Source organism: Ursus arctos, unplaced genomic scaffold, assembly GCF_023065955.2.
Source record: "Ursus arctos isolate Adak ecotype North America unplaced genomic scaffold, UrsArc2.0 scaffold_2, whole genome shotgun sequence".
Classification (NCBI taxonomy): domain Eukaryota; kingdom Metazoa; phylum Chordata; class Mammalia; order Carnivora; family Ursidae; genus Ursus; species Ursus arctos.
Window position 1 is genome coordinate 21,615,183 of NW_026622874.1, and position 12,289 is coordinate 21,627,471.

At 40.8% G+C, this 12,289-nt stretch overlaps 1 protein-coding gene across 3 annotated transcripts in view; it reads right to left on the bottom strand.

Annotated features, from left to right (window-relative positions):
* The window catches only part of SWT1 (SWT1 RNA endoribonuclease homolog), a 112,455-nt gene that overhangs the window by 7,456 nt on the left and 92,710 nt on the right, over nucleotides 1-12,289 (bottom strand). For 2 of the 3 annotated variants that reach the window (XM_026509224.4, XM_057314945.1), the window contains one exon: nucleotides 2,600-3,611. The exons of the other annotated variant lie outside the window; for it this stretch is intronic. In XM_026509224.4, coding sequence (XP_026365009.1) covers nucleotides 3,482-3,611 — 130 coding nt within the window. In that variant the 3' untranslated portion in view covers nucleotides 2,600-3,481. Of the gene's footprint in view, nucleotides 1-2,599; nucleotides 3,612-12,289 lie in introns of those variants that run through there. 3 annotated transcript variants of the gene reach the window in all.

A 12,289-nucleotide genomic window follows, 5' to 3' on the forward strand; every position in this document is an offset into this window, starting at 1 on the left:
AAACTGGCAGTTTCTGACAAAATACCCTATGACACAATTTCCTAGGTATTGATCCAAGTGAAATGAAAATCTGTTCACACTGACACCTGTGTGTGAATATAGCAGCTTTTTTCAGTCACAAGTTAACTCAAATAGCCTTCCACCCGGTGACTGGATAAACAGCGCATCCACACAAGGGACTACCATTTAGGAATACAAAGGATGAAGTACTGATTAAAAACAACATGGGTGCATCTCAGAAGCCTTAAGTTAAGTGAAAGCCAGCCTCAAGTTTCCATTTAAATTGCCTACTGGAGAAGAAAACCAGGGATTAGCAGACACATCAGTGGATTCTGGGGTGGGGAGCAATGGAATTCATTTCTTGATCATGCTGGTGATTATGTGATCGTGTTTTGACAAAACTCAAAACTGCTTAAAAACAGTTTTGTCTTTCTAGCTTAACCAAAAGGATACCAATTTTTTTTTTTTTAAGATTTATTAGCGTGTGGGAGGAAGAGCAGAGGGAGAGACAAGTAGGCTCTGTGCTGAGCTTGGGGCTCAATACCGGGACCCCGAAATCATGACCTGAGCTGAAACCAAGAGTCAGTCACTTAACTGAGCCACCCAGGTGCCCCCAAAAGGTACCAAACCTTTAAAGGAAAAGGCTCTAAAAGAGGGGGTAGGACATACCCATATTTGACCTTTCTGGAAATCCCAGCAGGGAACCATTGATTCCCACTGGTCTTGCAAGGATTATATACTGAGCTAACGCAGTTTCGCCCATAACCATCAGTCTACAGAATTGCAAAAGCCAAAGAAGGATCAGAACTCTAAAAAAACAGCATATTGACATCAGTTTGTAGTTAGGGGCAGTGAGCCACTTCACAGTTGCACAGCTGGTAACAGTTCAAGTTCATGGGGTTATATGCACTGGAGTGGGTTTCATTGGTAAAATAGCCAAAGAACCACTAACTGGGAAGCTGATTGGCCTGTCAGTTCAATCTAAATCAGAAAAGGGCTTTGCACGGCATCACTTACTGGGAGTGGAAGATGTATTTGATTCCTCAATAGTGAGATATATTCCCCTTAAGGGGAAAGGTAAATTCATCCTGACTCATGGGATGAAAAAGGATGCTTGAAAAGGGCTCCAACAAATGGGTGGGTTAGGGGGAGTTGTCAAAAAGTAGGGACAAAGTGATCCGAAGGTAGGTCAAAACACCATCTAAGGAAATCTGGGTCAACGCTGAAAGAGTCAAAAGATTTCTGTTCTCCCTCAAGGTGATGGTCAAAAGACAAAGGAAAAAGCTTCAGGTTTGTTTTTCAGGTGAACAGGCAAAGACCACAACAGGAAAGTGAAATTCGCCATGTGTGAAGTTCTAATCTGCGCAGTCCCAACTGCCCACTACAGGGCCTAACAAAATCCCAGTGGCGCACAACACTCCAACTCTTAAGCCAGCATTCCTTTGGCCCAGAATGCTGGAATTGCTGGGGTGGCTACACCCAAAGGATCCTTCCTAGTCCTCTCAGGAAGGATGTGGATTATCTTTTGTAAAAGTAAATTGGAAAAGGCTAGTGTAAAATGGTGCCAGAAACTTTGCTGGGATAATCCTCATGGATGCCCCTCATGAAATTATTACCGACTCCTCACTAAGACATGGCCAAGGGCATTAAGTAGAGAGCCCTTCCCCTGTATGACTTTCCTCATCAGTCCCTACTGGCGTGCTTATGATGGCTTCTGCTCAAAATACAATAGGCATACGTACTGAAGAATGAGATTTTAGAACTGTAAGTTCCTCCCCCAAGGATCTTCCATCAAAACAAATGTGTGTTTTGCAAGGTGGAGCTTATGATCCTTAGGTCAACTGAGTTATCTCAATCCGGAGGGGGGATTCAGAAAAGAAAGAGGGAGGCCGAGGGAACCCTCAACTCCTGCATTAAACTATCATATAATAAAAAGTATAACAGTAAAAGTATAAAATGAAGATTAGATAAAAAAAATCTTAAAGATTACAATTAGAAAAAAAGCAACAACGAAACCTGACATCTCAAAGAAACAGAGTAAACATGTTTAAAAGAATGTTTCTAAATCAAAAAAGACTAGGAAGTCAGAAGAAAGCATCTTCACATATCAGTAAAATTTTTAAAAATAATGGACAAATTAATGTACAAAGTAAAAGATATATAGACTAAGATAAAATCTATATGCATATGTGAAAGTGTGTAGGAATGAAATTTCCTAAAAATCACAACCTATATTAAAAAAAAATAAGAGGGAAGAGGAGAGGGAGGTAACAGCAGAACCAAAACCCAGTAACAACAACCAGAAGCAGCTGAGGGATAAAGATCTGAAAAAACTTCGGGGTTGGGACAGGGGGGTGTTTCTTGCAGAGAGAAGAGATCCTCTGGAAGCTTCTCCTAGGAGGCTCACATTCCTGATGTCACTGGAGCCCCAGCTAGAGGTACGGCTTCCTATGCAAACATACAGTTCAGTGGGCCCTGCACAGATTGACCCTGAGAATCTGGGTAGATTCTCTTCTATTGGAGAGGGTTGCTTTTATCATCATAATGAACCTTGTACACAGTTCAGAAGCACAATTTGGAAGTAAAATGAAAGGTAAAATCTTACTAAATATAAAATTTATTGTTTCGTAAAAAATAAATTAACATTTATCATAGAATAGCAAATTAGATTTAATCTAATGTATTAACAAAAGCATAATACACTCTAGTAAATAAGGATTTCCAACTTACTCTATAACTAAATAAGTCAATTAAACACTTGGTTTAGCTAGGGGCAAATATGAATCCCTGCCACCTAATCCCATAAATTCATGCTGCTTCACATTTAAGGGAAAAATCAGTATAGAGGTCTCCCCTGTTCTTCCCATTAGAAATGCACTGAAAAGTGACAAACCCAGGGAAGAAGAGAAGAAACTATATAGCAAGTAGGAGCTGAAGTCAAAATTCTACTTACATTACCTTAGGGCAAGTGGAAGGGAAGTGTGTTAAGTTTACCAGGTCTACAGGGAAGACAGCTTGATCATAAAACAGCCCAGGGTAAGATTTCATTTGCGTGGGATGGTAAGCATGGCCATGTCCTAATTCTTTATTGAGGTCTGGAAGTGTTTCTGGTCAGCGACCCATGCTTAGGGTTGCGAGAGATGCTAATGCTGTGCCCCCAGGCCTTCCACAGATGCCAGAGTGGCTCCTGCGCTAAGATGATTTAAAAGATGGCTCTCCTTTCCTTAGACGGACTGGCTCAGTGTCAGGAGTAGAGGTAGGGAGGTATTGTTAACTCCAATGAGTTGAGTCCACAGTTTATCCTACAATGGATGCATTAGGCTTTTTTAGAACCTCAGTGAGATTTTCGGCAATAGGCAATCACCTTCTTGCACCTATGAGACATTTTTTGCAAGTCTCTTGGGTTTGACTCAAAAGGTAGAAGGCTACTCTTATTGTTCTTGAAGACAAATGCGATTCCTTTCAAGTTATATATCAGCATTTAGGTCCTATAGTTGAGCATGTCTTCACACCATCCCCTGTTTTGGGCCTCCATATAGACAGATGCATTGCACTGCTGCATGGAATATTCCATCTCAACCAGTTGGCGGCATCCAATGGTTAACTTTTCCCTAGGGGATAAAGAAATGTTAAATCACTGCAAGACAACTAGTCAGATAAATGAAAAAATCTTAACAGGATAACACTGAGATTTGAAATACATTCTTTGACAGTTGAGAGTTATAGTTTCTGAGTACAGACAAAACAACATAGGGAGATAAGCGCTTAGTGACACAGATTCTCAGACAGTCAACATTGAGAAGATCTTGGTGCAATTCCTAGAATTCAGGAGTAAGAGTTCCCATGGCAGACCTGCTGCAAACAAGCAAAGGTGGATGCTTAAAAATAGACCTTTGCATGGTCTGTGAAGGACTTCTCCCAGCAGGCGATGGGCTGATGTTACAGTGTTGAATCCAAAGGATAAGCAATGCTGTAGCCGAGATCACAGATTTTTGTCTTAATCAGGTAGCCTGGAGGATACTAAGAGAAGGCACCTCCTGACAGGAGCAGATAATGGAGAGGAGATAGCAAGTTGACAGAGCTTCAACTCTTAAAAAGAACTCTGAATTAACAAATGAATACTAGCTAATTACTCTGAGCCAGAGGCAGGGAAGCAGGGAGAGAGGGCTAGGACTATGCCTAGCCTGTCTCTCAAAAGCTGACTTGCGCCTACAAACTGGGATCTGTAAGTCATCAAAGCACCGACCCCATTACATCAGGTGTCTAGAGTCCAAATCTCACGCAAACCTATTTAAATCTACGGGGAGATGGTCTATATAAGCTCACCAAGAATAGCCAGTGAAGCATCTGGCACATTAGGTGTTGGAGAAATGGCAGGTTTTTAAATGTAAACTACACTGTTATTACTTCCTTGGCTTCTAAGATGCTCTGGGCCATCTCCACTGTGTTGGGGAGGACCACTAGCCACTCTCTCCACTGCCCCCCACTTCAGAACTCAGGAATTAGGACGACAGGTAGGTAGTAGTGATAGCAAAAGGAAACACACCATAGTTTGAGCAGCCTCACTTCCTCAAGATGTGTGGTTTCTCTGACACTGATTAAAAGCTGACTTTTGGTTTTAGTGGCTCTAGTCCTGTTTCCTGTATTTACAGTGCTTAAAATCAATTCTTTATAACTACTCAGAAAATGATTTTTGGAAGACCCTAAGAGAGACCCAAAGAGGAGAGATGTTGTAAAACACACATCCATTGTAGATTTTCTTCTTGTTCTTAGAAAGAATTTTAGAAAAACTGCATCAAATATTGTCATTATATTAGGTTTCTCATAACTTATCTAACATAACATAAGTAAGTTTTCTCATAAACTTAAAAATGAAACAAAAAGGGCCTATTCCTGCTCGTGGTGATTTATTCCACACATGGGGGGGAAAAAACTCCCTTAGTGCCTAGACTTTGAACCTATTTCTATGTCTTGTCTTCTTTCTTTCTTCCCCTCCTCTCACAGTTAAGAGGTGAGCTCTGTCTCGTCTTTTCATCCTACTGGCATCTGGTTTCTTCATCTGTGTGAGTCAGCATTCTCACAGGGGATTATCACCTACAGACTCTCTCCTGCAGCAAGCTGTCATTGCTGACAGAGGAAAGTGTCATGTGTTTTTCGTCGTGTATGCTTGGTCTCTACTGTATTATGACAGGAATTCTTAAGTTCCTTATCCCCAGGGCTTATATGTAGAACGGCAGCATAGGAGATGTGGGGGCATCTTAATGCCTTTGCGTGCCATTCTGCAGCATTTCCAGTGAGTCATATCATGTTGGCTTTCACCAAGTTGTGAGAACACACACAAATGTGAGAAGTTGCCCATTTCGTATCTCTTAATTTCTAGAAAGTTCTTCCTGGGAGCTACGAAAACTACATTTTCTGACATGAGTAGCCTAAACTAAAAAAAAAAAAAGTCATCTAATAATACAAATATTTCACATCTCTTACAGTGATCCTATTTCTCTTTTGCAAAGTAAATAATCCCAACTCCTAATATGTACTGGAACAGAGCTCAAGATGGAGGTTGCTTCTAGTTCTGTAATTCTATGTTGCTCATGAAATTTCTGCAAAACTTCCAGTTTCTCTACATTGTCCTATCATGGTATCAAACTCGCTTTGACCAAATCTCAGGTCAAAATAAACTGGAAATTTGATCAATCAATTTAAAAATAATTTTAGTGGTTATTTGATTCATTTCTATGGCTAATTTTGTCAAAATGGCATGGCAGCAGTGAACTTAAGTGATCTAATTACAATATTTGATGCGGTTTTTCCAAAATTCTTTCTAGGTACAAGAAGAAAGTCTATAATGGATATCTGTTTTACAACTCTCTGAACTTCTCTATTTATTTGCAGTGTGTATCTCAAATGAAAGAACAATGGAATACAATGTAATGCTAATATAAAAATAGTACATAATAGCTAACATCATATTCAATGGTGAAAGACTAAAAGCTTTCCCCCTAAAATCGAGAACAAGATAAGGATGCCCACATATCACCACTTCTATTCAACACTGTACTGGAAATTCTAGCCAGAACAATTAGGCACAAAACACAAATAATAAGCATAAAAATTATAAACAAAGAAATAAAATTATCTCTATTTACGGATCCTAAAGAATCCACAAAATACCTGTTAGAATAAACGAATTCAATAAAGTTGCAAAATAAAAGATCAACACACAAAAAATCAATTGCATTTCTTTTCCTTTTTTTTAAAGATATTTTATTGAGAGAGCAAGAGCAAGTGGGGGTGGGGGAGAAGGAGAGAGAGAATCTCAAGCAGACTTTGCACTAAGTACAAAGCCCCACACAGGGCTCGATTTCACCACCCTGAGATCATGACCTGAGCCAAAACCAAGAGTCATATGCTTAACGACTGAGCCACCCAGGTGCCCCAATTGCATTTCTATACACTAGAAATGAACAATTAGAAAAGGAAATGAAGAAAACAATTCCATTTACAATAGCATGAAAAAGATTAAAATACTCAGAAATGAGTTTAACTAAAGAGGCACAAGACTTGTACACTAAAAACCACAAAACATTGCCAAAAGAAATTGAAGACCTAAATTAGTGGCATGCTATGCTTATGGACTGGAAGACAATAATACTCCCCAAAGCAATCTACACAGCCAATGAAATCTCTATCAAAGTCCCAAACTTTTTTACAAAAACTGATCCTAATATTCACATAGAATTGACCCCAAATTGTCAAATCTTGAAAAACAATGTTTAGAGGACTCACATTTCCCAATTTTGAAAACCCAAAATACAAAGCAACTGTAATCAAAACAGTGGTACTGGCATACAGACATACAGACCAATGGAACAAATTTAAGCCCAGAAATAAATCTCACATACATGGTCAAATGATTTTCAACAAGGGTGTCAAGATCATTCAATGGGAAAAAAAACAGTCTCTTCAACGTTTGGTGCTAGGACAACTTGATATCCACATGCAAATGAATGAAGTCAGACCCCTACCTCACATCATATACAATAATTAACTCAAAAATGCATCAATGATCTAACTGTAAGAGCTAAACTAATAAAATTCTACGAAAAAACATTCATGAGCTTAGCTTTGGCAGTGGACTCTTAAATATGGTGCCAAAAGCCCAAGCAATACAAGAAAAAAACACATAAATTGGACTTCATCAAAATTAAAAACTTGTGTGTGTGTCAAAGGATGCTATCAAAGAAGTGAAAAGAGAATGTACAGAAAGAAAATATTTGCAAATTATATATCTGATAGGGTCTAATACCCAGAACTTGTAACGTGGCAAGCTGCCAGGTGCCAAGGTGGTTAATAAGGATAATAAGCCAAACTGGAAGTAAAATCAACTTTTTTTCATTTACTGTGACACTGCAAACAAGAGACAAAGTTAAAGGTGCCAGTTCCCTAGTTCTCCATTTTTCCTTACAGACAGGCACTGGGTTAGGGCGAGATGAAATGCAGTGCAGACAGGGGACATCATCTCATTGCTGAGGATCCTAAACTAAGGCTCCCTATCTCTTCATGGACCCAGGGGACTAAGAGGTGGGGGTCTTAGTTCATTCAGGCTGCTATAACAAAATACCAAGACTGGGCAGCTTATAAACAACAGAAATTTCTCACTGTTCTGGAGACTGGAAGCCCAAGATCAAGGCACCATAATGGTTACATTCGGCAGCCCTCTTTTATAAAAGCATTAATCCCATTCACGAGGGCTCTACCCTCATGACCTAATCACCTCCTAAAGGCCCCCACCTTCTAAGACCATTGCACTGGGCAACAGGATTTCAACATAGGAATTTGGAAGGGACACAAACATTCAGAACATAGCAAAGGAAAAGAGCTAGGAGTAGAAAAGCATTGGGTCAGAGTGGAGAAAAATACCTCAGCCACAGCCTCCAAAAAATTCTCCACCAAAGTGCCTGAGAGGTGCCTCAGCCAAAGCCCCCAATAAGGCGGCCACCAAATGGAAGCTGCCTGGGCTACGAATGCAGACATGCATGTAAGCTCGGGGGCTGGGGGCCTAAGCATTGCCTGCAACTGCCTCCAGAAGAGTGCGATATGCTGGCTGTGTGCCAAATCTGGAACGGGGAAGGCAGCTTTCCCCAGCGGAGCCTGCCAGACAAAGCCTTAGAACTGCCTCGGGTCAGGCCTGGAAGATCACACATAGGATTTGGGCTTGGGGCCAGGTTCCTCATAAAGACTTCTTATTATTCAACAACAGCAAGGAAACAACCCACTGAAAAATGGGCAAAGGACTTCGGTAGACATTTCTCCAAAGACGACAAAGAGCCAATAAGCACGTGGAAAGGCGCTCCGCATCATCAGAAATACCAATCAAAACGACGAGATCACACTTCACTCATCTGGGCAGCCGTCATCAAAAAAAAAAGAAAAAGAAAAAGAAAATAACAAATTTTGTCAAGGATCCAGAAAAACTGGAACCTGCAGCTATTGCTGGTGGGAAGGTAAAATAGCACAGCTGCTGTGGAAAAAAGGAGTAGCTCCCCAAAAAGTGAAACACAGAATTCCACTCTTAGGTACACGCCCCCCAGATCCGAAGGAATTGGAAGACTTCCAATACTTGTATACAAATGGCAACACTATTCACAACAGCCCAAAAGTGAAAACATCCCAAGGTTCATCAACAGAGGAGTGGATAAACGAAACGGGGCCTGTCCACACAACGGAGTCCCGTTCAGCCATAAAAGCGGGAAATACTGACGCGTGCTTCAACGTAGATGAACCTCAAAAATATCAGGCTAAGTCAAAGAAACCAGATTCTAAAGGTCACGTGTTGCATGATTCTATTTATAAGACACATTCAGAATAGACAAATCCACAGAGAGGAAGCCGATGACGGGTTGCCAGGGCCTGGGGGAAGGGAGGAACGCGGAATGACTGCTGGCTGGGTCTCGAACTTCCCTCTGGGATGACGGGAATGTCTCAGGCCCAGAGAGAGGTGATGACTGCACAAGAGAGTGACTGCACTACATGCAGTAACAAATCTAAAAGCTCTTGACCAAGGCTTTTCGTCTAAAGCTTCTTGGACAGACCAGGTCATTAATGTAATGCAGGGCTTCTCAAACTTGAACGCTTCCCGGAGGGATGGACGACACGGACAGCCGTGCGCCACCCTCCGGAGTTTCTGATGCAGAAGGGCCAGGGTGGAGCCTTCGGGTCTGCGTTTCTTGCAAGTTCCCAGGTGATGCTGACGCCCAGGTGCAGGAACTGCACGTCAGTGAACTACAACTTGAAGGTAAACTACCATGGAGTTGATTCCTGGCGTCGGAAAGCAGTCATTCCCAAAAGCCCTGCCACAAGGAAAAGCGAGTGGGACTCCCAGGCTCGGTTAGGCGGCACACTGTTCGGATATGCCAGTTACTTCACGACGCCGATGTCACCAACTAACTTGCATTTCACCCAGAAAAAATGACCTTAGAGGCTTGCCTCGCCCACACGCTAGAACTCACGGCTCGAGAGCTCTCAAGGCAAACAAAGCGAATTGCATAGTGCTGCTAACTTACTTCTCATACGTATAAAAGCTATCACCCAGGATACTTGTTTGGTCATCTCTTTGATAGTCTTGTTAATCTCCCATCCTGGCTTTTCTAGGCCAGCTCCTTGGCCGCACAGGGTAAGCGGCAGCACAACCCCAGAAGCTCTGTGGAAGACTCCACGAACTCCAGAAGACAAAACACAAACTATTTATAGATATAAACACCAAGGTTCTATCTGCTGGGTCATGGAACTCAACGTTTGATCAAAGCCATTTGCACTCTGAAACCTTATTTCCTTGCTTTATCAGAACTTAGTTTTCTGTTCTAGAGCTATTTAATTAAATGTGGTGTTGGGCACATCAACAGTCTCCTCCTTCACAACGAACACTTTATACATTAAAAAGAAAACAACAGATTAGTAAATTCAGACGATGTAAGTAACCATATTCCTCAGCATTCCCCAAAGGAGTCAGCTATCTGCAAGTTAAGTCATCCTTCTATTTTCACCTCCGTGTCCAGGAAAGCTCTGCCACCTTTCATCTGGTGCGTCTGGCCCCATGCCTAGTATGAGCCACAGAAACCAAAAGAACCTCTCTCTTTTGGCAGCTTATGTGAAAACCACGAGCACACCTGAGGCAAGTAGGAGAGCTACTGGTCACTATGGAGACAGCACATAATTTCAAAACAAACAACAGAGTAACAAATCCAAGAGCTCTTCACCAAAAGCCTGCTAAGCAGCAATCACCATTTTTCTATGCATTCAAAATATTAGATATATTTCATTTCTCTTCAAAACATCCTTCTGGGTGTAAGAGGGAGCTTATTAATCGATATCATAGTTCGAATCCCTGGCAAAATAAGTAACAAGAAGACAAAGAAGAAAAAACCAACTGCAACTACTTTAACTCTTAACATTCAACTCTGAATATTTGGTGTGGGTACCAACCCCACAAAAAACCTCCCAACTATTCCAACAGTAAAGTGAAGTCAAAATAATTTTAGACGTCAAATTGGAACTGTCCTACAAGGGACTCTGACCTCCAAGTTATTCACAGTGAGCTTTCTAAACCTTCACAAATATGGTCAAGGTTGGGGTGCCTGGGTGGCTTGGTTGGTTAAGTGCCCAACTCAAAAATATTGACCAAGGCTGGCAGACATTATATAAGTTTTAATTTTAATTGCAGTTAGTTAACATACAGTGTAATATTAGTTTCAGAAGAACAATTTAGTGCTTCAACACTTCCATACATCACCCAGTGCTCATCACAACAAGTACACTCCAACCTCATCACATATTTAACCCATCCCCCCACTGTCTCCCCTCTGGTGACCGTGAGTGTGTTCTCTATAGTTAAGAGTCTGTTTCTTGGTTTGTCTCTTTTTCCTGTTGCTCATTTGTTTCTTAAATTCCACATCTGAGTGAAATCACATGGTATTTGTCTTTCTCTGACTGACTTATTTCACTTAGCATTATACTCTCTAGATCCATCCATGGCATTGCAAATGGCAAGATTTCACTCTTTCTGATGGCTGAGTAATATTCCATTGTGGAAGGTTTTATATATATATCTTCTTTACCCATTCATCTATTGATGGACACCGAGGCTGTTTCCATAGCTTGGCTATTGTAAATAATGCTGCAATAAACACAGGGGTGCATGTATTCCTCCTTTGAATTAGTGACCTTGTATTCTTTGGGTAAATACCCAGTAGTGCAATTACTGGATCATAGGGTAGCTCTATTTTTAACTTTTTGAGGAACCTCCATACTGTTTTCCACAGTGGCTGCACCAGTTTCCATTCCCACCAACAGTGCACAAGTGTTGCTTTTTCTCGACACCCTCATCGACACCTGATTTGTTTCTTGTATTTTTTATTTTAGCCATTCTGACAGGTGTGAGGTGGTATCTCATAGTTTTGATTTGCATTTCCCTGAGTGATGTTCGGCATCTTTTCATGTGTCTGATGGCCATCTGTATGTCTTCTTTGGGGAAATGTCTGTTCATATCTTCTGCCCATCTTTTAATTGGATTATTTGGTTTCTAGGTATTAAGTTTTATAAGTTCTTTATATATTTTAGATACTAACACCTTATCGGATACGTCATTTGCAAATATCTTATCCCATTCAGTAGGCCGTATTTCAGTTTGGTTGATTGGTTCTTTTGATGTCAGAATCTTTTTATTTTGATGTAGTCCCAATAATTTATTTTTGCTTTTGTTTCCCTTGCCTCAGGAGACATATCTAGAAAAACATTGCTGAAGCCAATGTCAGAGAAATTACTGCCTGTGCTCTTTTAGGATTTTTACGGTTTCCTCTCTCACATTTAGGTCTTTAATCCATTTTGAATTTACTTTTATGTATAGTGTAAGAAAGTGGTCCAGTTTTCCCAACACCCATTTGTTGATGAGACTTTTTCCCATTGGACATTTTTTCTGCTTTGTCGAAGAGTAATTGACCATATAGTTGTAGGTTCGTTTCTGGGTTTTCTACTCTGTTCCAGTGATCTATGTGTCTGTTTCTGTGCCAGTACCATACTGTCTTGATCACTAAGCTTTGTGATATAACTTGAAGTACGAAACTGTGATTCCTCCAGCTTTGCTTTACTTTTTCAAGATTGCTTTGGTTATTCGGGGTCTTTTGTGGTTCCATACAAATTTTGCTTGTTCGAGCTCTGTGAAAAATGATGTTGGTAATAGAGATTGTGTTAAATGTGTAGGCTGCTTTGGGTAATATAGATATTTGAACAATAT